This window comes from Notolepis coatsorum, assembly GCF_963971535.1.
Source record: "Notolepis coatsorum genome assembly, chromosome: 14".
Lineage (NCBI taxonomy): Eukaryota > Metazoa > Chordata > Actinopteri > Aulopiformes > Paralepididae > Notolepis > Notolepis coatsorum.
The window spans coordinates 87,928,136-87,955,993 of record NC_140178.1 but is presented as its reverse complement, the minus strand read 5'-3'; the positions used below and the strand labels follow the sequence as shown (position 1 = coordinate 87,955,993).

Genomic DNA, 27,858 nt, shown 5'->3' with positions numbered 1-27,858 from the left:
ACCACAGCTGATCACACCCTGCTTAACACAATGTAATTCAGCCGGTATCAACCTACCACAGCTGATCACACCCTGCTCAACACAATGTAATTCAGCCGGTATCAACCTACCACAGCTGATCACACCCTGCTCAACACAATGTAATTCAGCCGGTATCAACCTACCACAGCTGATCACACCCTGTTCAACACAATGTAATTCAGCCGGTATCAACCTACCACAGCTGATCACACCCTGCTCAACACAATGTAATTCAGCCGGTATCAACCTACCACAGCTGATCACACCCTGCTCAACACAATGTAATTCAGCCGGTATCAACCTACCACAGCTGATCACAACCTGCTCAACACAATGTAATTCAGCCGGTATCAACCTACCACAGCTGATCACACCCTGCTCAACTACTACTCTAAGGGTTGCATGGTAGTGAATGGAAATGACAGGTTCCCACCCCCTACATGACAATTTCACAAATTCTGGAATAACACACAATATACTAAGTGGCTAAGCTCACTAGCCTGTGGCTTTCACACGACAAACCGTGAAGATGAAATAGAATGTGCAGTAAATGAGCGCAAACAGCCGCGTACCAAATGTATCGTCTTTTCTTTTTTATACATACACTCCGTTCCACTAGCCTCACAAGCCAGGAAAAAAAGACCTTGCATGAATTCACAACGTGGTATTATGTCTTGTAATGTTGCGTTGTGAGTGACATCACACAATGTTTCCTCTGGCTTGTGAGGCTACCAATCCACCCCTAGTAGGACAAGAACAACATTATAAGAAACATAATCGAATGAAAACCTGGGAGCTTTACAAAATCACGTATGACAGTAAATATTATGGCAGAGACAGCACTTGGAAAGAAATGTCAGTTCAAGTCCAGTCCTCGCTTCCCAAGTGTGTGTGTGAGGTCTATAGACCATGGAGGGTAGTGCCAATGATGTCCATGAAGGTGGCCTCTATCCGGTAGCAGAGCTGGACGTCTGGGTCGGTGCCCCCCAGCTCATCTGCTCTTCTGTGGGGCTCGCTCAGCTTGGAGGAGCCTCCTCCTGGAGCCTCCTGAGGCTTCTCCTTCAGATACTGTAGTCCTGAGGGAGGGAGGGAGGGAGGGAGGGAGGGAGGGAGGGAGGGAGGGAGGGAGGGAGGGAGGGAGGGAGGAGAAGGCGAGGACGAAGGGTTAAAAAGCATTTCACATTTATATGCTGGTTCCATATTTAGATCAATTCCAACTTTGAAATCAAATCATTTGACATTAGGACAGTGTAGAATGCTGCGCACAATTTACAGCGAATCGGGACATAATTCAGTGGTCGAGTCTACGAATCGGGCCAGCTATGAGGACCTTGTAGACTCAACCACTAAATGACATGGTTACACTGTGTAATCCTATTTATATGCATTGAGTCTACACAGTCCTCACTTCAAACAACAAAATTCTTAGGCTATGTTCACACTGCAAGTAGGGATGCTCGATATTGGCTTTTTTACCGATACTGTAACTGAGGGGTACAATTCCCTGACTGTATTAATAAGTATGGTATCATTAAACCACTACTGTCTTATGTACATTACTACTGGCCATACAGTACACAGGTATATGATGAGAACACCTCCACAATGACACGGTTCCACACAAATCTGGGTTATAATAATATTTATTAGCAGCAATGATAGTATATAACAATACTTTATGTAGGGTCGCGCTTATAAGGCGAAAGAATGTGCGTGAGTAAATCAATAACGTAAGTCCATTATCATATTACGCAGGAGATAATGAATGCCACCTGTATCTTAGGAATTATATCTATGGTACACTAGTAAGGCAGCGGGAGATAATAGTAGGGTCCCTCCGGTTGTAGGCCAGCAAGGGGAGAGGATTTGTCGGTAGCAAAGTCTGGATCAACGGGGACTCAATAAGCTCCTGCTACGGGAGACGGTACATTACTCCCTTGATCAGCAGACGAAAGCAGCAGCTATTCTCCAGTATGCAGCTCCGCATTGAAGAAAGCTAGCCAGCCTCGGGCGTCCTAGAGGCGGGCTCGACGATGCTCCTCACAGGGTAAATCCCACACAATTGTGGGTGTAGGCGATTCTCCGCTCCATCAATTACAGGACCAAAGCAAATATAATCCAGCCGAAAAGGGCTATGTAGTCGTCGGGTAGATTATCCAGTGTACATGTCCACACGGTCCTCGTCTAGGGCTCCTCGGGTGAAGGCGCCAGGTTAAGCTGCCCAGCCTGGATAAGCACACTAGCTGGTGCGAGGAAACGTTGGTGATGCTGGTCACTGTAGAACGGTAGCCGCACGATACACTATACATAAATAGACTATTACTGAAATAATAGAATAGGTCGAACTCGACGGTACAGCGTTAAACTCTGATACTTCAGTTATCAATTCGCACGCGGTCTCAATGCTCTATTTGGGGCCAAACGGGCCCTACTTCACCGCACGTTGTATCGTGGGTGAGGCTTCACTTGGGTAACTCGAACTACTTCTGTATTCACCTGCGCCATATTTATACGTTAGGCGAACAAACTAGTACCAGCCTTATTCCTGTCTCGTATTCTTGCGCAGAGCCGTTCATGTCCAGGCAAGTCTGTGGCGGTGACTTTGAACTAGACCTTGGGGGTATGGCAGTGGCGCCTAAGGGACCGCTGTCCAATAGGAGAACGAATATTATGGTCTGTACTAGGTTAAAGGGATATTCCGTGTATATGTACAAAGAATACACAAGGGATATCAGACGATATACAAATATTATGCAATATATATCAATCAGTAAATATATATATTCGGTTTAATCTGATCCTTCGTAACAGATACCGATATTCCGATATTGTCCAACTCTTAATTTCCGATACCGATATCAACCGATACCGATATATGCAGGGTTTCCCCGTCCAAAAAACAGAATAATTTCAGGTAACTAATAATTTCACTGGATATATATATAACAAATATTGTTATTGTTTTTTTTTGTATTTAAACCGATACCGATATTTTCCGATATCACATTTTACTGCCGATATCGGCCGATAATATCGGTCGGCCGATAATATCGGACATCCCTAACTGCAAGCCTTAGTGCAAATCTTTTTTGTTCGGCTGTTCACATTATATATATTTTACATTATATGGCCAATATCAGATTCCAGTGTGAACTGGTCGCACTCCTGAACTGACCCACATGCGCTAAAGAACAACAACAAAGACGTCACACGCAGCAGAAATAAACATGGAGGCCACTGAAGTCAGCGTTTACGGTTTAATGTATAATTGATGTGCAGTGGAAGCCAGTGAATCCATGAGCAGATGATGAGGAGGATGAGGAGAGAGAGAGCCACAATTTGAATTATGGCTACTACTTCTGTACAGAGGTGTGTGTGTGGATGTGGTATGACTATTCAGACTGAGGTTGCACTGCAAAAGAAAACAGACCTGTATCTGATTTAGGACCACATGTGAAAGTGGCCGAAATCCGAATTGAAAAGATGAGATTCCATGTGATTTGTGCTGTTCACACTGTTGTGAAATGATGTGAGTCACACAAGCAAAAGAAAAAAGCCACGCCCTCTGGTTTCAATAAGCAATGCAACATGCAAACAAGCCATGTTTACAATGCAAGTGAGCCATTTGATGTCAACTGTGGAGTATTCCGATTCCGAATACTTACGGGTGATGAGGGGGTCTATGTCCCTGGCCTTGGTGGCTACATCAGAAGCACACACCTGCCCCACCTGCACCAGCAAGGCTGCCACGTCGTCATATAGAGGAGGGAAGGCCTGGCAGAAGGCCACCAGGCACGGCAGGGTGGGCATGAAGAAGGAGAACCGCTTGGCACGGGTCAGAACTACAAGGAGGATGAGAAGGAGACATGTGAGACAGTGTTTTCTCTTTAACCGTTTTCAGCAGTGTGACAGTGGTAGCAGGGGGTTGGTGTTTTGTAGCAGTGTGACAGTGGTAGCAGGGGGTTAGTGTTTTGTAGCAGTGTGACAGTGGTAGCAGGGGGTTGGTGTTTTGTAGCAGTGTGACAGTGGTAGCAGGGGGTTAGTGTTTTGAAGCAGTGTGACAGTGGTAGCAGGGGGTTAGTGTTTTGTAGCAGTGTGACAGTGGTAGCAGGGGGTTAGTGTTTTGAAGCAGTGTGACAGTGGTAGCAGGGGGTTAGTGTTTTGAAGCAGTGTGACAGTGATAGCAGGGGGTTGGTATTTTGTAGCAGTGTGACAGTGGTAGCAGGGGGTTAGTGTTTTGTAGCAGTGTGACAGTGGTAGCAGGGGGTTAGTGTTTTGTGACAGTGGTAGCAGGGGGTTAGTGTTTTGTAGCAGTGTGACAGTGGTAGCAGGGGTTGGTGTTTGTACTTGATTATTATTAAAACACTAATTCTAAAACACTGGGCCTGTGATATTGAGTGTAGCAAGGGGTTGGCGTTTTGTAGCAGTACATTCGGTGTAAAACAGGGAGATGTGCTTTCTCCTACTTTATTCGCCCTTTATGTTAATGACCTGGCGCAAGAAATCAAGCAAGCCAATCTTGGTATTCCAATAGATAATATAATCCTAAGTATTTTATTGTACGCTGATATTGTTTTTTTTGTTTGCAGAAAATGAAGCAAATTTACAAAACATGTTGAATATTATGAGTTCTTGGTGCATGAAATGGAGACTTGCGATTAACAGTGAAAAAACACAGATTATGCACTTTAGGAAAAAACACGAACAGCAGAGTAGTCATAAGTTTCAATTTGGACCAACGCCCCTGATTTACACACATTCTTATAAATATCTTGGTTTCACCTTTAATGAGTACATGTGCTTCATAGAAGGAAGGAAAATAATGTCTGAGTCAGCAGGAAGGGCGCTAGGGGGCGTGTTGAGTAAAATGAAAGTGTGCACTGACCTTGGGTTTTCAACATTTACACAATTATTTGATTCAATGGTGGGTTCTGTTTTGTTTTATGCTGCTGGAGTATGGGGTTTTGATGATGCACCTGAATGTAATGCGATCCAGAACCGGGCCATAAGATACTTTTTAGGAGTCCATAAATACACACCAAAAGGGGCTATAGAAGGGGACATGGGGTGGGATTCTTGCTTGGTCAAGCAAAAAGGTGAAATGGTGAGGTTATGGAACCGCCTGGTCCAGCTGCCAAATGGCAGGGTGACAAAAAAGATTTTTAATTGGGACAGAGCACACGGTCATCCCTGGTCAAGAGAGATGTCTATGATTTTTTCTTCTACTGACTTGAGAATGATTTCTATGAACAATTTGCAGTGTAAGGTTCACATAATTAAAACAAAATTATCAACAATCCATCAGGATAAGTGGAAGGTGGAGATTTTGAAAAAAACTAAACTTAGAAAATATATTGCAATTAAAAATGAGTATTTTACTGAACCTTATGTAATGTTAAACTTAAAGAGAAGACGGAGGTCTCTGTGTGCCCAGTTGAGGTCTGGCACCCTGCCATTGGCGGTGGAAGTGGGTAGATTCCAGGGTAAACCTGAGGAGGAGCGGTTGTGCGTTCTGTGTGATCTGGGAGTGGTGGAGGATGAATATCATTTAGTTTTTTATTGCCCTTTGTACACCACTTTGAGGAGGGCTTTATTTGAAAAAATTCAAATTGTAAACCCAGATTTGTTTTAGCAGTCTGAGAGTTGTATGTTGAGTTGTTTTTTTGTGGAGGACATCTTCGGTTTTGCAGGATTTTTGGAGAAGGCATGGCACCTGAGACAAAACACACTGTATCCTATATAATTGTATTTGAATTCACCTTGTTTTTCTGTTTATTTACATTGAGTACAGCTTGTGTTATATTACGTTTTATTGTATTTTCTTGTATTTTTTTTATGGCCATCTTGGTCTATTGTCATTTGTTAAGTAATTGGTAAAGTATATTATTATATACTGATTGTTATGTGTCTTGTAAACCCATATGGGCTGGGCATACATCTGTATGTAAGACACGAAAATAAAAAATATCAAATCAAATCAAAGTACAAGCTAAGGCTGCCTTATAATGTTTTTTTATTTATTATTTTATGTATGTGTGGTAGTGTTCTTAATGTGGTGGCCCATCACGGCCGAATGAATTTAGAGGGAAAACTGCATTTGGTGCATAATCTTATCCAAAGTGCCTTACAGTACAGTACTATGAACAAACTGGATAGTTGATATAAGTTGATATATTAACTGGATAGTTCATATAAGCCATTCTCCCTTTCTGTGTGTGTGTGTGTGTGTGTGTGTGTGTGTGTGTGTGTGTGTGTGTGTGTGTGTGTGTGTGTGTGTGTGTGTGTGTGTGTGTGTGTGTGTGTGTGTGTGTGCGTGTGTGCGTGTGTGTGTGTGCATCCAAACTCTGGTCTTTGGCAAGTTTGATAGTATTTACTATTTACTGAGGATGGCCAAATAATGTTGATAATTAAACTTAAAAAATTATTATACAGAGAGAAGCTTTAGCAAGTACAAAACGCTGCTGACCGACAAAAGAGAATCCCTCACTGAGGAAAACACAAAGGCCTAACCATCATGTATCACAATGGTGATGTCAGCCAGAGATGGGGAGAAGCATGAACCTTTAAAGGACATCTCTTTGAAATAAATTACATTTTACATTTTTTTTCTGATTTTTTTTAAACAAATTATTATTTTTTATTATTTAACTATTTAATTATTATTTAGTTATTGCACTGCACTGGCAGTTGAACTGCATTGAACTGAACTGAATTGGAAAAAAGAAACCTCAGAACCTAACTGGCACTGAACATTGAACTACACTGGCACGGTTTGCAGATGTACTGTTATTAACACATTGAGTGCCACGCCCCTTCCGGGAAGTGACCTGGCCTTGCCGTCCATTAACCCCATGTAAACATAGTTGTACTTTGTAGAGCTAAACCTATATTTTATAGTATAGCTATGGGTCTAATAACGCCGTCGAGTCTCATTGAGCTGCTTCTGGTCAACGTGCAAAAAAACAAATAATTCTTTCATCCGTACATTTCCATTTTATACCGTTTTGAATATGAACATAGTCCGGCCGCATCTGAGCAATTCCAGGGGAAATACACGAAAACAGTGTTTGTGTAATTCAATAAACACGTTGTAATTTTTCCCTGATTATCGGATCTTCCTGAAATCAACGCTAGATTTTTTTTGATTGAATACTTTATTTTGACACAAATCGTAGGACAAAAACATTTTTAAAAGACAAGACAATAACAGTGTCAACAACGCTGGTCAAAAATGGATAAAACACAATAAAGCCAAGGCTTGTTTCCATTGTGGTCCATACATGGAACATAAAAAAGGCACAGAAACACAAATGGACATGTACACTAGACAGGATACATCCTAAAAATGTGTATAAAAACACCTAACCTGACAACTCATACAGTTAACTAATGTTAAAAGAAAATCCGCAACCCTTAAAAGCAACTCATGATAAAAGAAATAAAAGCCAAGTTATGATAAAAGAGATAAAAAACATTTTAAGACCAATTTGAGTTGCTGCTGAGCCATGTTTTTAGGGCGGATTTAAATCCGAGAGGGGAGTTCAGGAGTTTTATGAATGTTGGCAGGGCATTCCACATTACCGTAGCCGAGTAAAAAAATGCATCTTTCCCCATGCATGTCCTGACTCTCGGCGGGACCAGGTCCGTGGGGCTCCCTCTTGTGGCGTGTTTGTGGACATCTCCTACTTTATTAAAATAATTGACTAGGTACTTGGGGACCGTTTCTTTCAGTACTTTAAAAACCAGTAGCATTTTAAGCTGGTGTACCCTTTCTTCAACCCTAAGCCATCCCAGACTGCTAAAGTGGGCTGGCGTTAGGTGAGTCCTAAAGTGAAGGTTGTGCAGGAGTCTCACTAGTTTGTTTTGGGAGGTCTGGAGCTTTGTCTTCATTTGTTTTGATATGTTGCTGTACCATGAAGTGCAAGCATAGTCAAAGTGACATTGGATGAGGGCTCCAGCTTTACATTACATTTTACAGTTTTCTTCTGATTTCTTTTAAACAAATTATTATTTTGTATTATTTAACTATTTAATTATTATTTAGTTATTGCACTGCACTGGCAGTTGAACTGCATTGAACTGAACTGAATTGGAAAAAAGAAACCTCATAACCTAACTGGCACTGAACATTGAACTACACTGGCACTGTTTGCAGATGTACTGTTATTAACACATTGAGTGCCACGCCCCTTCCGGGAAGTGACCTGGCCTTGCCGTCCATTAACCCCATGTAAACATAGTTGTACTTTGTAGAGCTAAACCTATATTTTATAGTATAGCTATGGGTCTAATAACGCCGCAGAGTCTCATTGAGCTGCTTCTGGTCAACGTGCAAAAAAACAAATAATTTTTTCATCCGTACATTTCCATTTTATACCGTTTTGAATATGAACATAGTCCGGCCGCATCTGAGCAATTCCAGGGGAAATACACGAAAACAGCGTTTGTGTAATTCAATAAACACGTTGTAATTTTTCCCTGATTATCGGATCTTCCTGAAATCAACGCTAGATCATCACTATTATTCTTTGTCGTGCACGCATGCAATGTGATTTAGACCGATTTTTGTACATTAGTTATTTCTAATGCTTCTTACATGCCCTGGAAAATGATACACACATATCTGGCATCAGAATAACATTCACAAATATACTTGGATATATTATTAAGCCCTAGTAGGAATATACTTGGGTATATTATTAAGCCCATATTATTAAGCCCATGTAGGATTATACTTGGATATATTATTAAGCTCCAATAGGAATATACTTGGATATATTATTAAGCTCCGCTTCTACAAGGTCCATTTGCAGGTATCTAGGGACATCTATGGATCTCAGGGAATGTATTCCCAGTGTCAGAAATATTGTGTCTGTCACTAGGCTTGAGTAAATTGTAATGAACCAAAGGAGAATACAAATTATTATTAGACTCATCTCTGACGGTGAATAACACCATGATAACATTGACCAGACGTAATAAATTCATTCCGCTCATTCAGCACCTTCTTGAGATCATCAAGTGTACAAAAACTAAGCAAATGAATAAAGGGCAGATGATTTACAGGGTTTTTTGTAGATACAGTACTGAATTTTGCCATCCGGACACATTCAATTTGAAATATGAATATAGATATAGAATATCAGGCCTATAAATTACCTTATTATGGCCATGTCATACATCTATGGATCGGGCCAAATCTCCTCTTTCCAATGAAATAGTTGGATTTAGTACCACCAGGCGCCGGTAACAGGGTAGCAAAGACGGTGAATGAAATCTACTGTAAGTACAGTTACTTTTTATAATGTAAATAGCTCCACCATTTTTCATCAGATTGAGACACGTTTCTTTCCCTAGACATTCACAGAAAGGTAAAGAAACAATCTACATTGTATTTTATGGCAATAATGTTTAGGTTTGTTCGACCTGTGAGATATAATCACGAAAATAACGTCAGAATTTTTCGCAAATAATATTTTCAGCAGCTTTCAGAGGCTGGTGTGAGCTGGGTTGTGTAGTTTTATGAAATTTCGATGTCCATTGAAAGCCCTCCGTCTCCTCTGTTTTAGGACTACAGCGCTTTCATGACGCGTTACTTCCTCGCATCTAATTCATCCGGTTTACGCCGAGATATTTATTAACTCATATTTCGCTAATAACACTTCAAATCATTAGTAAACAAACGTAGTACTGAAAATATACACTTTGACTGCTGTATTGATATATTCATGACGTGATATTAATTCCGGCCCCGTCTGGCTTAAGGGGTTAAGCCCCTGTAGGAATATGCGTGGATATATTATTAAGCCCCAGTAGGAGAGCTGCTGGCTGACCTGTGAGCAGGGTGCCCATGACACTGATGGCTAGTCGGGCCACACTGAGGGACTTCGGCAGGGCGTACTGGCTACACAGGTAGGACAGCAGCTGGATGGCAAAGATCTGTGGAACACATATAAACACAAGAGTCAGGACATGTAGGACAGATTTCTTTACGCAAACACAGTATGTCAAATGAAGACATTACAGCAAATAAAGTCCCTTTGAAATGATGCTGAACTGTGGTTTGACCCTTTAGGTTGTAACCATCGGACAGTAGCTGTGCCTGACGCCTGTAGTCCTGCCCATTCCCCCAACCAACCTCTATTCACTATTTAAAATAGCTTACAAAACCTTACATGTCATTTAGTTGTTCTGAATGAAATATCTGAATGAAAAATAACTATAATGTTACACTGTGAAGTGCACAGGACCGTCCTGCTATTAGACTCCACACAGCCAGGGGGCCTCACCTGCTTCTCCAGCTGGGGCTGTGCCAGCAGCTCAGGGATAAAGTCCAGACAGATGTGGATGGAGGGGATGCCGGCCACTGTCAGAGGCAGCAGAGCCTGAGGGTAACCCTGACAGAGACAGAGACACGTTATTATCAATATCTACCCTGACAGAGACAGAGACACGTTATTATCAATATCTACCCTGACAGAGAGAGAGACGCGTTATTATCTACCCTGACAGAGAGAGAGACACGTTATTATCTACCCTGACAGAGAGAGAGACATGTTATTATCTACCCTGACAGAGAGAGAGAGACATGTTATTATCTACCCTGACAGAGAGAGAGACACGTTATTATCTACCCTGACAGAGAGAGACACGTTATTATCTACCCTGACAGAGACAGAGACACGTTATTATCTACCCTGACAGAGACAGAGGCATGTTATTATCTACCCTGACAGAGACAGAGACACGTTATTATCAATATCTACCCTGACAGAGAGAGAGACACGTTATTATCTACCCTCACAGAGACAGAGGCATGTTATTATCTACCCTGACAGAGAGAGAGACACGTTATTATCTACCCTGGATGGGTACCGTTCACATTTGAACTGATACGGTACCGATACCGGTACCCAACGGTACCTTTTTTCGGTACTTTAGTCTCAAAAAATGTAATCTACCTACCTGAGTTGTGAAAAAATAAATCCAAACTTCAAATAACCACACTTTCAACCGTTTTCGGCTTGCCATTACCCCGACTGCTTTGTTGTTGAATCAAGTCAAATCCTAGGTAAGCGTACATTGTGCGTGTGAACGTTGACATGAAAAGAAAAAAGTTAAAAAATATATAATAATAAAGTGTAAAAAAATAAACATTACGTTTTTATTTTATTTACAGTACCGACAACGGTATCTCACGTGAATCGATACTCGGTAGTACCGACGTGTTTCGGTAAGTACCTTTAAAGTACCGAATTCGGTACCCATCCCTAACCCTGACGAAGAGAGAGACACGTTAGTATCTACCCTGACAGAGAGAGAGACATGTTATTATCTACCCTGACAGAGAGAGACACGTTATTATCTACCCTGACAGAGAGACATGTTATTATCTACCCTGACAGAGAGAGAGACACGTTATTATCTACCCTGACAGAGAGACATGTTATTATCTACCCTGACAGAGAGAGAGACACGTTATTATCTACCCTGACAGAGAGAGAGACATGTTATTATCTACCCTGACAGAGAGAGACACGTTATTATCTACCCTGACAGAGAGAGACACGTTATTATCTACCCTGACAGAGAGACATGTTATTATCTACCCTGACAGAGACACGTTATTATCTACCCTGACAGAGAGACACGTTATTATCTACCCTGACAGAGAGAGACACGTTATTATCTACCCTGACAGAGAGAGACACGTTATTATCTACCCTGACAGAGAGACACGTTATTATCTACCCTGACAGAGACACGTTATTATCTACCCTGACAGAGAGACATGTTATTATCTACCCTGACAGAGAGAGACATGTTATTATCTACCCTGACAGAGAGAGACATGTTATTATCTACCCTGACAGAGAGACACGTTATTATCTACCCTGACAGAGAGAGAGACACGTTATTATCTACCCTGACAGAGAGAGACACACGTTATTATCTACCCTGACAGAGAGAGAGACACGTTATTATCTACCCTGACAGAGAGACACGTTATTATCTACCCTGACAGAGAGAGAGACACGTTATTATCTACCCTGACAGAGAGAGAGACACGTTATTATCTACCCTGACAGAGAGAGACATGTTATTATCTACCCTGACAGAGAGAGAGACACGTTATTATCTACCCTGACAGAGAGAGACACGTTATTATCTACCCTGACAGAGAGAGACACGTTATTATCTACCCTGACAGAGAGAGAGACATGTTATTATCTACCCTGACAGAGAGAGAGACACGTTATTATCTACCCTGACAGAGAGAGAGACATGTTATTATCTACCCTGACAGAGAGAGAGAGACACGTTATTATCTACCCTGACAGAGAGAGAGAGACACGTTATTATCTACCCTTACCTGGAAGTGGACCAGCTTGGCGATGTTGGGGTCGGCGATGAACATCTGATGCAGCAGACAGCAGATGAGACACTGCACCTCCCTCAGGTCACTGAGCAGGCCGCCCTCCTCCTCCTCCTCACCCTCCTCCTCCTCGGTTCTCCTGGCCACGGGCCCGGCCCCCGTCCCCGGACCGCCCGGCTTTACTTTCCCCGGAGGGCCCCTGATGTTCCGCAGCAGGCTGTCGGTGTGGCAGCCCAGCTGCTGCTGCTCCTGGGACGAGGGCAGGCACACCTCCAGGAGGATCTGCACCGCGGCGCTGTCCTGGAGGTCACACAGGGGTCAAGGATGGGATCAAGTATGGGATCAAGACGGCACAAAGAGGCAGAAAGAACGAGCAGAGGAATATCTATTCGAAATTAACAGATGCTGTTCGATGTAGGCGCTTGACTCGGAATCGACACTGATACTAGCATTCAGGGTTTCCGTCAACTGGTAATTCTCGTTTTTGTTTTTTTACCTGAAAAAACGGTTGTAGTGCGACATATTTAAATCTCTCCGGTCATAATGTGAAACAGAAGTCTCATTCTGTGTGATGTGTGTTTACCTTGCAATGCAGCTGGATTCGCGCGTGTGAAGCAGGAGAACAAACGAGGACTGGAGTAACATGTTGCCTACTTCACATAACGTTCATAGACTGTTGATACAGTCTATACCAGCGTTGACACTGGCAACATTGACCCGTCCCACTACATGCCAGCTGGACCCGATACCCTCCCCACTCCTCCAGGCCATTGCATCATCCCATTCCTAACGGCAACCATCAACTCCTCTCTCAACTCCAGGGTGGTTCTCACACCGCTCATCAAAAAACCAACCCTGAACCCCACCGTCATAGATGACTACCACTCTCTCTCTTCCCTCTCTAAATCCCTTGAACGTGCCCAACCAACCAACTCACTGATTATCTATTACAGAATGACCTACTAGACCCAAATCAGTCAGCCTTCAAGACGGGTCACTCCACAGATGGGTGTCCCACTCCCCCAGGGATCGATCTTTGGACTCCTCCTCGTCTCTCTCTACACGAAATCTAACTAACATTATCACGTCTCATGCCTTCTCATATCACTGCCAACGATGACACTCAACTCTTCCTCTCCTTTCCTCCCTCAGATACCAAAGTCTCTGAGCGGATCTCGGTCTGCCTGTCCGACATTTCCGGCCTGGATGACGATCACCTCAAATTGAACCTAAGCAAAACGGAGCTACTTCCCCTGCTGGTCCTCCCTGTTGATCAACCGTTCGATCAGTGGAGAATGTAGCCGTGGCTTCGTCCCTGACCGTACAAGAAGCTAGGTGTGATCCTTGACGACCGGCTGAACTTCTCTGCATCGCATCACCAACCAGAACCTGCAGATTCTTCCTGAGCAACATCAGAAGGAACCGCCCCTCCTGACAAAATAAATCACTCAACTCCTCCTGCAATCAACAGTCATGTCTCGTCTCGACTACTGCAATGCACTGCTAGCTGATATTTGATGATATATCATTTGCTGGATGATACTTGACCAGAATTCATCCCATTTATCGGAGACATTGACATCTTCCCAGACACCTGGACCGGCACTAATCTTTTGGGGTGTGGGTGTTTTTGACTGCGTTTGTGACTGTGAGTGCGTCCATGTTAGTGGACCTACCTGGACACTTGGACCAGCACCAATGTGTTTGTGACTGTGAGTGCGTCCATGTTAGTGGACCTACCTGGACACTTGGACCAGCACCAATGTGTTTGTGACTGTGAGTGCGTCCATGTTAGTGGACCTACCTGGACACTTGGACCAGCACCAATGTGTTTGTGACTGTGAGCACGTCCATGTTGATGGATCTACCTGGACACTTGGACCGGCACCAATGTGTTTGTGAGGCCATGTTATCTACCTGAGCGGCCAGCAGGGCGTTCTTCAGCTCCTCCCTGGTGACCTCGGGTGTGTCCGGCTGTCCAGCCAGGCCCAGGTTAGAGATGGTCTGGCTCTGCCTGTCAAAGTCTGCCGTTTCCTTCAGGTGGGAGTGGAGGTAGGCCTTGGAGGCCAGCAGGTAACCGTTCAACATGTGAAGGACAATGTCCATCAAAGGAGGACATCTGAGGGGAGAGACATGGACAATATATAGATATTTATCGTTTAACCTCATTATTCTATCATGTTTATTTATTTTAGATCATGATAATGCTGTTGTTTAAATTACTGATAAATTAAACTGATAAAAGGCAACTATTAACACTTTGACTGCCGGAAAACGCTTTAAAGCGTCATTCCCGGCCATGCTCAAGTTGCCGGAGGACGCTGTACAGCGTCCTTATATCAATATTTCAAAAATCTGCGATCGGATTCATATTTCCCCTCCGCTGGCCTGAGATCCACCAGGAGGACCCACTGAGCTCTCTGGCGGTTCAGGAGCGCCATCTGGAAGTGCTATGGAGGTTGTGCTGGTCGACCATATTACTTCCGGGCACTCTGTTTGGCTCACGGGACTCGATCTCGACACAATACATAGCGATCGATTGCCAATAACTCGATAAACATGATTTGGACATATATACTATTATACAAGCTGGAAATGGACCCGATATTTCTACATACCATAATAGGTAAATGACTGTTCCACGCTCATCACCCAACGGCGCGAGGAGGATACGGTAAGATTCAGCGTTATTTTTGATCGTATTCCATATAAACTGTTATGATGAACATATCACCCACACTAGATGAATGATATAACGCTGCCCACGGAATTATAAACGATCCCCCGCCCATCCGGTCATCATCAGATCATACGTAGATCATTCTAGAAGTACGTCCAATTGAAATTTTTTATATCGCCCCGATTGCCATCAAACTGTATTTCATCATCAATATAATGCATTTGGGGCTATATATCACGTTCTGGAGAAAGCTGCAGAAAGAGATGAAAACATACTTATACATTAGACCATACTTTACTATGAATATGTGAATGAAAAAGTTTAACGTTGCTACACAATGAACAATACATATAGGACTTTGAATGGGCCCTAATAATGGCAATGTAGCAATAGAATTTAAAAAGTTATAGCCCTGCAAAGAAGGGGAATTTCTCCATAGACAAATAGCGCTGGCAATCCACAGTCATTTTCCGGATTTCTGGCCGGCACCCATAGTGTTAAAGGTGCTATAGATCATGTTCAGCCACTAGATGTCTGCATGTCATTTATCCAATCAGGTGCATTCCACATGGGGAAATGGGAAGTAGGAAGGGGATACATGTCTGCAACATGTAAACAACATTATTCATTTTGGACCAGCTAACTTTTTTTTTATTATAAATTCATTAATCAATCATCTTTTTGGGGGGAAAGCAATACTTTTATTCCACACCTCTGTGGATATATTTAATTTTTCTATTATTACTTTACATAAAAACGTTATCTATAGAATATTTAATTAATTTCTCACAAAATATTTGAGTATGTCATCCGATAGGGAATATCAGTAGGTGGAACCACAGCAGTTGGTGTTTTCAAATTTAATTTTTTATTAAATTCTTTATTTAATAAAATAAATAAATGTGGCTGCTGGGAAACAAGATGGCTGCCTGAACTAAGAGCTCTACACTGTCTCAGTGATTCAATTTGCAATTCTTACCTCCACTCAAGGACAATTTCAATAATTTTGTTTCAACTTAAATTAAGTAAAGGCTTTTGATAAAACGTGGTGATTTGCAAGATGGCAACAACAAGGAAAGGCCAGCGAAACAAACCAGATGTCGACGTCGACGACCAAACAATTGAAACAGACAATGACCCCACGCTGGTCGAAATTATGTCGGAGTTAAAATCTCAACGCATTGCAATATTGGGCCGATTAGACGGTATCGATACTCGTCTGGAAAAGGTGACAAACCAAGTATCGGCGATTAAAGAAGGACTGACTAAAACAAACAAAGCAGTCGACAAACACAAGCAGCGCCTGGATGAGGCAGAAGAGAGGATTTCTGCACTAGAGGACAACCTGCAAACAACCCAGCGAGAGTTACACCGAGCCGAAAAGACATTGAGAACAATGGAGATGAAAACGGATGAGTTGGAAAACAGAGGGAGGAGGAAAAATCTGGTTTTGCTGGGGCTTCCAGAGAAATCGGAGGGTGACCAAACTCTACCTGAGTACATTCAGCAAAAACTACCCAACTGGCTCAAGCTTTCATTGGAAAAAACACTCGACCTGGAACAAGTGTTTCGCCCAGCGCGACCACAATCACAACCACACGCTGGGAAATATCCCAGACCAGTCCTAATCCGCTTTTTACGAATCGGGGACAAAGAGCTGATCCTACAAGCAGCAAAGAAATCTACAATCACAGAGGGGGAAGCCAAACTCACCATTCGCCAGGACCTGCCCACAGAGGTACGTCGAAGACGCAGAGAATTCGACCGGATGACCAAGATATTCATCGAAAAGGGCATGTTTCGAGGATTTGCATACCCTCACCGGCTTCGAATCCTCCATAAAAACAAAATTGTCCTGTTTGACGATCCAAAAGAGGCAGAATCATTCGCCGACGAGCTGGACTGAGGTTTGCCTCGTAAACCGTTACCCATGGTGGAGGTAAGAAGATGACATTTACGTTTTTTTTTGTTTGTTTGCACCCCCTCATTATGACTGTTATAATACGGACAAATCACTTGACTTTGAAACCCCAGAGGAAGGGGTATTGATTTGCCAATACAGTCGCGATCGGCTGTTCTTTCTTTTCTCCTCAACGTGTATATTTACTGTCTGGCAGCGGTACTTCCTGCAACAACGTGTGACGTCATACGGACGATACCATGACTAAAGGAAGGGAGGGGGGTACAAGGAATGGCACGAATTTAACATGCATCTGTTTTGCACTGATATTTTTCTCTCAAACATTAGAAGGTCACAATGACTGAATGGTAAAAAGTATGTGGAGAGGAGAACTCTCAACAGTATAAGAAAAAAAAGAAAAAAAAGTCTGCCTAATAAGAAACACCCCTCACCATTCAGTAATATCAGGTGACCAACTCATATTTAACAACATGGGGGGAAGTGAAGAGGGGAGGGGGTGTAAAGAGAAATACAAATAAATAAAAGGAAGTTATTACACTGAAGACAAGAGCTCCAGGGGCCAATATAAGAAAGATTTAATTCTTTTTCAGTTATTTTGTTTTTTCCATTATTGTTTCTCTATGGCCTACTAGGAGTAAGGGGGTAAATGTCGTGGTTCAGAAAACCATGGCTGGGGTGGGTTGATGTATTTCATGTATGTTTTTTATTCTATGTATGTGTATTCTATGTATGTTTTGTGTTCTATGTTTTTTGGTCATGTTTATTAATAAAAGCAATGGCAATATTTTCGAGGCAAATGTATACAGTCATAGATACTCCTCAAAGATTGTACCAACTACCATGTCAGATATAATTATAAATTCGTGGAACATTAAAGGCTTGGGAAATCCTATTAAAAGGAAAAAAATGTTATCCCTTTTAAAAGAAAACAAAGTAGATGTGGCTTTTTTACAAGAAACATATTTGTCAGACACTGAACACGCAAAGTTAAAAAGAGAATGGGTAGGTCAGGTCTATTTCTCATCATATAAAAGTCATAGCAGGGGAACAGCTATTTTGATTAACAAAACAATACCATTTACAGTAGAAAAAACAATTACAGACCCAAACGGACGGTTTGTCTTGGTGTCAGGCTGCATTTGGGGAACATCCATTACTTTTTTGAACATTTATGCCCCCAATGCCGATGAACCCACATTTATGTCTGACATGGTGTTGCTGTTCAATGAAAACTGTAAAGGTTTTGGAGTGATGGCGGGAGATTTTAATTTGACAATGACAGCATTGGATAAGTCTAGTCAAACTAACCATAGCTCCAAATCCTCAAAAGTTCTTCAAGGGTTATGTGCAGAAAGTGGCCTAATTGATGTCTGGCGTGAATTACATCCAGGCATTAAAGACTACAGCTTCTTCTCAAATGTACATAACTCATATAGTAGAATAGACTATGCCTTTATTTACTCAAAATATATATACATGATAAAGGAATGTGAAATTAGCCCAATCATTTTATCAGATCATGCCAGAATATGCATGACTATTCAGTTTAATAGGAACAACTCGTTCACCAAACAATGGAAATTTGATAATTCATTACTCCAAGATGAAGAATTTAAAGTAAAAACGCGAACATGGATTACAAACTACATAAAGGAAAATAATGACCCCCTCATTGACCCTAACATTATCTGGGAGGCTGCAAAAGCCACTTTAAGAGGACTAATAATTTCATATGGTTCATTTAAAAAGCGAGTAAAAAGAGCACAAGCACAAGAACTTGAGAGAGAAGTAATAAGATGTGAAGCACTTCATAAGACAGCTTCTACAGAGGACAATTGGAGACAATTAATTGTGGCCAGGGCCAAATTAAACCTTAATATTTCAAACGAAATTACAACAAAAATGAATTACGTTAGACAAAAGCATTACGAATTTGGCAATAAACCAAGTAAATTACTGGCCCATCAATTAAAGAAAGAACAAACTGAAAGAACTATTAAAGCAATTAATCTCAATGATAATATAACATATCAACCTAAAGAGATTAATCAAGCTTTCTTTGAATTCTACAATACACTTTACAAATCTCAAAGTTCTCATTCACAAGAACAACTGGACCAGTACTTACAAAATAAGAAATTGTCAAAATTGTCTGAATTAGACCAGCAATATCTTAACTCATCATTTACAAAAGAAGAGGTTCTGGCCACAATTAAGTTAATGCCCATAAATAAAAGCCCAGGACCAGATGGTTTTTCTGCTGAATTTTATAAAGAATTTTGGACTGAACTTCATCCCATTTTTATGGCAATGATGTATAATTTCTGTCACAATAGAATACTCCCTCAATCAATGAACCTAGCACATATCACAGTATTGCTCAAAAGTGGCAAAGATCCTTTAAATTGTTCATCATATAGACCTATTAGTCTTTTAGATCACGATTACAAGATTATAACCAAATTATTAGCAAAAAGACTAGAAGATATTTTGCCTAAATTGATTAATCCAGACCAATCGGGTTTCATAAAAGGGAGATATTCTGCTGACAATATAAGGAGACTTTTAAATGTAATAAACCATTTGGACACCAGTCGGAGCCCTTCTCTGCTCCTATCACTGGACGCAGAGAAGGCCTTCGATAGGGTTGAATGGAACTTTCTTTTTTCTATACTTGACAAGCTTAATATGGGACCAAACTTTATCGCTTGGATTAAAGCAATCTATAAAAATCCTAAAGCAGCTGTCATTACCAATGGAGTTTCCTCTGATTTTTTTACACTAACGAGAGGGACAAGACAAGGATGCCCACTGTCGAGTTCACTCTTCGCGATGGTGATTGAATTGCTGGCGTCATGTGTACGAGACAATATTCACATTAAAGGACTGAAAATGAATAAGGAGGAACATAAAATATCCTTATACGCAGATGACATTATTTTATACATAAAAGACCCAGAACAGTCCTTATCACACTTATATAACGAAATAGAACAATTTGGAAAATACTCTGGATATAAGTTAAACTTTAATAAATCAAATGCTTGTCTCCTGCATATGACCCCAACCGAAACGATGTATAAAACATATCCCTTTAATTGGTCTCCAGAAGGGTTTAAATATTTGGGAATAAACATTACATTACTAGATAACTTGTACAGGGAAAACTATTGTCCTCTTATAGAAAAGATAAAAACTGATCTGTGTAAATGGTCCACGCTCCCATTATCTCTGCTGGGAAGAATAAATGTAATAAGAATGAACGTCCTTCCAAGACTAAATTTCCTTTTTCAAATGTTACCATGTTACTTATCTACAGAATTTTTCAAATCTATGAATAGACTCATCTCAAAATTTATTTGGTGCAACAAAATGCCTAGGATAAAGTTATTGACACTTATGAAACCAGAATCCATGGGAGGTCTCGGTCTCCCCAACCTCCAACATTATTTTTGGTCAGCCCAATTAAGAAATGTACTGTCATGGTCGTTGGGAAGACGGGACTCACAGTGGTTTCAGTTAGAAGCTAAATTTGTTGACCCGTTACCATTGGACTCTCTCATATTTATAAAACAATTTAAAAAGATAAGAAACATAGGTAATTGCTTCACTGTTTTTAACACACTATGTGCTTGGAAGGACTGCTCAAAAAAACTGGGTATCACCAATTATACCTCCATATACTCTCCTATCTATCACAATCCTGATCTAGATAAACATCTAAGATCAATTAATATACTCAAATGGGCTCAGTTGGGGATAAGTCAATTCAAAGACCTGTTTCATACAAATATGCAGTTAAAATCATTTATGGATTTAAGAACAGAATATGCCATCCCAAATACTGATTTCTTTAAATATTTACAAATGAGAAACATTATACACATACTGAGAAGAGAAAATAAACTAAGACTAGAATTACATGAAATAGAAGAAATAAAAATAAATAAAAAATAAAAAAATAAAGGTAAAATTTGTGAATTTTATGACATCTTCTCCAAAGAATGTCACTCATCTTTTTTGCCTTTGTTGAGGATCTGGGAGACAGACCTAACCATGAAATTTGTAGAAAATACATGGCTAAATATTTGTGATAGAATACACTTTCCATTTATAAGTAACAAAATCAAAGAAGCAAATTTTTAATTTATCCATAAATTGTATTTAACTCCAATAAAAATGCATAAAATGTCTAGAGATAATTCAATAAACTGTCCTAGATGTAAAACTAACGAAGGAACATTTCTACACATGTTTTGGCACTGTGATAAACTAAAACGATTCTGGAATTGTATTCATTTATTTACAAAATCTGTATTAGAAACGGAATTTGACTTGTCCCCATGTGCCTATTTACTTAATGAATTACCAGAGATCCAGATGGATCCAAAAAAATATAGACTGCTGATTGTTATAACATACTTTGCCAAGAAATGTATTCTCCTGTTTTGGAAAAATGACTCTTCGCCCACTTTTGAGATGTTTCAAGATCAGATATCCCAGCTTCTTCCATTGGAGAGATTGACCTTGGAGGAGCGCGGCCGGGGGTGGATGTTCCGGGACCTTTGGTCTCCGCTGTTTTCTCGATTGAGCAGAGGGGCTGTTGATTGATACGGCTAGTGGCGGTATGTGAATATATCCGCATGCTGTCGCTGGCCGTGTCGATTGGTGGTTTTGCTGTTTGGTTGGGGGAGGGGTGGGGGCCGGGGGTCTTGGGATGTCTATCCCCGGTTGTGTATTTTTTGGAGGTGGGTTTCCCTAGTGGAAGAAGTTGTACAACAGACGCGTAAGAGGCCTGTCTGTTGTATAACAATGATGTTGTTGTTGTCATTGTTGTTATTATTTATTATTGTTTATTTAAAAATACGTATGAGAAAAAATGAACAGTGTAAACAATATCATTAACTCTGAATATAAAAATATGAGAAAAGCAAACAAGACGCGGTCTCGGACTGGTGGGGGCCCCTGATTCGAGGTCTTGGTGAATCGGAGTGTTAAAGAGGCATGATGCTCTGGCTCGCTGGGGCGCCGGATTTGGGGTCCTCACGGGGTAGGGACCTTGGTTGTCGATACTGGAGATGACGGGTGCTCAAGTAATCTCGCCTTATGGTACATACATGTGGGTATATGCATGTATATATGTATATATATGTATGTGTGTATGTATATGTATATATATATATATATTCTTATTAATTTATATATTTAATTTATACATGACTATTTTATTTTTCATTATTCTGATTTAACTGATGGTTTTGTCATTGTCGTTATTATTATTATTATTATTATTATTATTATTATTATTACTGTTATTGTCCTGTGATGTCTTGTTTATTAGTATTGTTATTGTATTGTATTGTCTTGTTTCATGTTGAAAAGGGAAAATAAAGAAAAACTATTTGAAAAAAAAAAAAAAATCTTTATTAGCTTGAAATGCTTGACATTTTGTGTTCAGATTCCAAATGTTAAGATAGTTATTTTTAATGTATGTTTAATGTTCAAAATCACAGCACAAAATATAACCCTTGTAATGTTAAATGTTGTAATGTTGCGACCCTCTCTGCGCCGCCCCCTATCTCCCTGTCTCCGGCTGTCTCGGAGCAATGACCAGAGTGTTGAATGTCCCGTGATTAAGACGGGCAGGACGCGACCCTCTTTGCGCCGCCCCTGTGCCTCAAATAGATTCGCTATCAGCTCTATCTTTAATCTTTCAAAATGTTCAGATGCTATCGCTATCAGCTCTATCTTTAATCTTTCAAAATGTTCAGTTGCTATTGCATGCACTCATCTGTGTTTCACTACACACTTGAGTGCATGCTTACCAACTGTTAGTCTGCAACACTACCGACATCTAAGAAGGGAGATCCCCCCTTGAATGGCCCTTCTAAGGTTTCTCTCCTCCACACTGCCTGTGGAATATTTTTCCCTATTTGTTAGGTTTTAGTGAGTTTTTCCTTACCTTCACGTGGGGTATGTCTGGGAGTGCTTGCATTCTTTCATTTATTGTAAATTTGTTGGACCTTATGGTGTTCTTGTTTTGTTCTTGACTTATTGTTATGTTTCTTCTTGACTTGTTTAAAGAAGACGTGTACGGCCCATGGGGACATTAACGTGTGTTGTCGGGCCTTACAAATAAATTTGATTTGATTTAAACGACAGCCTGCTTAGAGGTGTACAGCCACCTTGGGATTCAAGCTGACATTAAAAAAAAAAAAAAAATGGAAAAAATGGAAAAAATATGTTAAATGTAAAATCCCATTCAACCAAGACTGATCTGTGTCCACTTCCTGATATTCAACAATGGCCACTACGGGATAATAACCTGTAGACTCTCTGGTCACAGCGCAGCACGATGAGAGGGTCCACCATCAGGTCATTCTGGTTGTAGGTCTGCATCCTCAGCAGCTTGGCTGAGGGCTGTAAGGCATTCACCGTCATCACCCATAACCTGCAGGACAACACACAAAAACACACAGGCTGAACCTCACATTCACCACCATCACCCATAACCTGCAGTACAACACAGGCTGAACCTCACATTCACCGTCATCATCACCCATAACCTGCAGGACAACACACAAAAACACACAGGCTGAACCTCACATTCACCGTCATCATCACCCATAACCTGCAGTACAACACACAGGCTGAACCTCACATTCACCGTCATCATCACCCATAACCTGCAGTACAACACACAGGCTGAACCTCACATTCACCGTCATCATCACCCATAACCTGCAGGACAACACACAGGCTGAACCTCACATTCACCGTCATCATCACCCATAACCTGCAGTACAACACACAGGCTGAACCTCACATTCACCGTCATCATCACCCATAACCTGCAGGACAACACACAGGCTGAACCTCACATTCACCGGCATAACCTGTACAACACACAAAAAGGAGCGGCACGGTGGTGTAGTGGTGCACTGTCACCTCACAGCTAGAAGGCCCAGGGTTCGATTCCCGCTTGGGGACCAGGTTTCCGCTTTGCCAGGAACCCAGGTGGGGTATCTCCCAGGCCTTTCTGTGTGGAGTTTGCATGTTCTGCCCATGCTCACAAGGGTTTCCACTCCCGATAAGACAAACCCAATAGAAAAACATGCACAACAGATCGCTAACACTGTCGCGTTCCCTGACGAAGACGGACAGGAGCACTTTGATTGGTCCCCGGGGCGCGGCCCCACACCGACGCCCCCATCTTCTGATTGATTGCATTTTTTGTTTAACAGATTGCAGAATGGGTACAATACAGTACGGCTCAATACACACAATTGTTAAGGGGATGCAGACCAGAGAAAGACTTTCGTCTTGTTTACATCAGGGCAGGGGCGTCGTTTTGGTATGGCAAGGTATGGCACTCGCCATACTTGGCAAATAAATATGTATGTGTATTTGAGATTATACATGCGCAGCCAGGATGTGTGTATTTGCCATGTCTCGCCCCTTCATCAACGGAGGCCGACACACAGTATTCCAATACACATCTCACTACATCCTGCGCATGTATAATCGCGGGAGGGGGCCGGGGGTCTGGTCTTTTGTGTGTAACCTGGACGTGTTTTTGATACTACATTCTGTTGAACACACCTCAAAACCGTACCTAAGGAAAATAGGCTGAATTGCAAGAAAAATAATAGACAGTTATGATATTACATTCTGCTCAGCATAATTTTTATGCAAAATATTGTGGTTCCCTGCTTTAGTCTGCTGACACATTTATATACTAAATGCTTTTGTAGTCCTGTGTCATACCTAAATGTCATATAAGTGAATTGTATAGAAACAACTCACCAAAAGTGACTATTGCACAACTGATTTGACAAAGAAATCCGAAACCCCCCCTCCTTGCCATACCTTGGCTTTTACTGAAACGACGCCACTGCATCAGGGTCCCCCATTTTCAATTCATAATGACATTTATGACATACAACATACTATATATCATGACATTTATGACATACAGATACAGTACTGTTACATTTGTGACATACAAGATATGCAAATATACAGTACTGTTAAACAGAGATCCTAACAGAAAATATATACATTAGAGGGGGAGGGAACTGTACATTAGGAGGGAGTTGGGTGGGTGGGTGTTAGGGGTCCCGGCTGCCCTAGGGGGGGGAGGACGACGGGATGGGTCAAGTGCAGAGACACGATTTCATTGGCGACCCAAAGAAAAATTGCATGTGTGTGTTCCTGTGTCAGGGCTGTACAGTGCTACGAGGGCGTAGCATATTGCCCCTAAAAATAGCCTGTGCTAGTAGAAAAAATATTTGGGGGCACCCTTGCTAGTACTGATTTCAACCCTTTCATTCGTATTTCACTCCTTTTTTTCGAGGAATTTAAACGTTGCAAACTAATCTTGTTGGCTGTTTTCTATATCTCTCCTCCCTCGGTCTCGCTCCATCTGCCCGAGGAGCGGGGCTGTTACTTACACACTCGCACGACTGACACTCACACATGCACATACGGGTACTTGAGAGGTGCTGTCCATGCTGAAGCAGAGCAGAGCTCATCATAGCGGAGAGAACGAAACGTTCGAAAAAAGCATGCATAGCGCGACCTGTGTAACATTAAGTTACACTGCTATCTCCTATCTTAACGTTAGCAAGCTAAGCATGCATAGCGCGACGTGTGTAACATTAAGTTACACTGCTATCGTTAGCAAGCTACTAAATCGCTAAATACTTTTTTTTAAATGTATTTAACCAGGAAGTTTGGGAGAGGGAGGTAAGGGGTTTTAGATTGTGTGTTGTGAAGTTTAGACTTCAGAGAGTAAAGTACAGAAAAAAAGGTACCGTTGGGTACCGGTATCGATTCCCAGGTAAAAAGAAAAATGTTCAGGCTCGGTGTCCCGAAAAGACCCACCGCGTAGGCCAGATGCAAGCCGCATTTTACAATAAACCTCTGTGGGGCTGCTTAATTTTTTTTTTATTATAATCGCAAATTTTATCGCAATCGCAATTAGATTATTTCCCAAAATCGTGCGGGTGGGACATTCTGATTTAAGAACTTTCTAAATAAAATAGAAAGTCCCAAAATAGTTAATTTATCTGATTGCTTGTATTAATTGATCAAAAAGTAGCCATGTGCAGTAATAGTTATATAAAAGAATAATAAAGCAATGTCGATTATGTTCTTAATAAGAAAAAAGAAATCTTGCAAAATAATAAAAAAGAACCGATAAGAGTATCAATAAAGTACCGAGCAGTATCGAATCGATAAGAGTAGTAGTATCGATAAAATCCTAATGATCCTAACCCATCCCTAATGAACACTGTTAATACACTGTTATCAATGAAAGAAGAAATGTTAGCGTGATTCTGTGCCCCTACATTTTTCATTTAGGGGCACCGGTGCCCCTAGTGAAAAAGCTTAGCGTACAGCCCTGTGTGTGTGCTGCCCAATGCATGTGTGTGTGTCACTGCATGATGATTAAAGACTTATTAAAAGAAAACTCCAGTTATTATTATTATTATTATTACAAATACACACAGGCTGAAGCTCACATTCACCATTATTATTATTCATATTAATTCATTTTGGGTACTAGCTTTTTAGTTCTAAGAAAATGGTTGTTGGTAGTAGTAGTAGTAGTAGTAGTAGTAGTAGTAGTAGTAGTAGTAGTAGTAGTAGTAGTAGTAGTAGTAGTCACACCCGTGTCAGCTGACCCTAGGTCACAGTATGTACCTGCGTGGCATCACTGTGTTGAGGCCCATCCAGAGCTTGTTGAGGTCCTGCAGGATGCGGCGCGGCACGCCGGGCTCCAGCAGCAGGCCCATGCTGGCCGTCAGGGCCTCCGCGTAGGGGATCAGGTCCCCGGCCGACAGCAGGGTCAGGTGCTCCAGGATCCGCACCAACCTGGGGCCGCTGGACGGCAGCTTCTGGAAGGCTGGGAGAGGAACAGAAGAGCAATAGACCAGGGGTTCTCAAAGTGTTGACAACTTGAGGGCCAATTTAGGGACCCGACATTGGGTCATCCACAGCAGAAAGAAACACCTAAATGTGCCTCTCTAGGTGTATCTGAGCTAGATGATGCTGACCCTGGTGCAGCTGGCTCTGGGTGTATCTGACCTTGGTGCAGCTGGCTCCGGGTGTATTAGAGGCGATGCTCACCCTGGTGCAGCTGGCTCTGGGTGTATTAGAGGCGATGCTCACCCTGGTGCAGCTGGCTCCGGGTGTATTAGAGGCGATGCTCACCCTGGTGCAGCTGGCTCTGGGTGTATTAGAGGCGATGCAGACCCTGGTGCAGCTGGCTCTGGGTGTATCTGACCCTGGTGCAGCTGGCTCTGTGTGTATTAGAGGCGATGCTCACCCTGGTGCAGCTGGCTCTGTGTGTATTAGAGGCGATGCTCACCCTGGTGCAGCTGGCTCTGTGTGTATTAGAGGCGATGCTCACCCTGGTGCAGCTGGCTCTGTGTGTATTAGAGGCGATGCTCACCCTGGTGCAGCTGGCTCTGTGTGTATTAGAGGCGATGCTCACCCTGGTGCAGCTGGCTCTGTGTGTATTAGAGGCGATGCTCACCCTGGTGCAGCTGGCTCTGTGTGTATTAGAGGCGATGCTCACCCTGGTGCAGCTGGCTCTGTGTGTATTAGAGGCGATGCTCACCCTGGTGCAGCTGGCTCTGTGTGTATTAGAGGCAGTGTTGGGCAAGTTACTTTAAAAAAGTAACTAGTTACAGTTACTAGTTACTTCTTCCAAAAAGTAACTAAATTACTTACTCAGTTACAAATTATAAAAGTAACTAGTTACTTCAGAAAGTAACTATTGCGTTACTTTCAAGATTTTGTTTTACATAAACAACGTACACAAATCTAAACTATTTTAATGTTGCTGTGGGA

General features: G+C 41.7%; 1 protein-coding gene across 2 annotated transcripts in view; it reads right to left on the bottom strand.

Moving 5' to 3' along the window:
• Positions 1-231: 231 nt before the first annotated feature.
• ints2 (integrator complex subunit 2) overlaps positions 232-27,858 on the bottom strand; it is a 77,646-nt gene continuing 50,019 nt past the window's right edge. For both annotated transcript variants that reach the window (XM_084328167.1, XM_084328168.1), the window contains exons 18-25: positions 26,707-26,908; positions 23,324-23,449; positions 14,315-14,516; positions 12,395-12,697; positions 10,311-10,418; positions 9,855-9,960; positions 3,687-3,863; positions 232-1,097 (exon numbers count right to left, since the gene is read on the bottom strand). In XM_084328167.1, the coding sequence (XP_084184293.1) occupies positions 922-1,097; positions 3,687-3,863; positions 9,855-9,960; positions 10,311-10,418; positions 12,395-12,697; positions 14,315-14,516; positions 23,324-23,449; positions 26,707-26,908 (1,400 nt within the window). In that variant the 3' untranslated portion in view covers positions 232-921. The remainder of the gene's footprint in view (positions 1,098-3,686; positions 3,864-9,854; positions 9,961-10,310; positions 10,419-12,394; positions 12,698-14,314; positions 14,517-23,323; positions 23,450-26,706; positions 26,909-27,858) is intronic.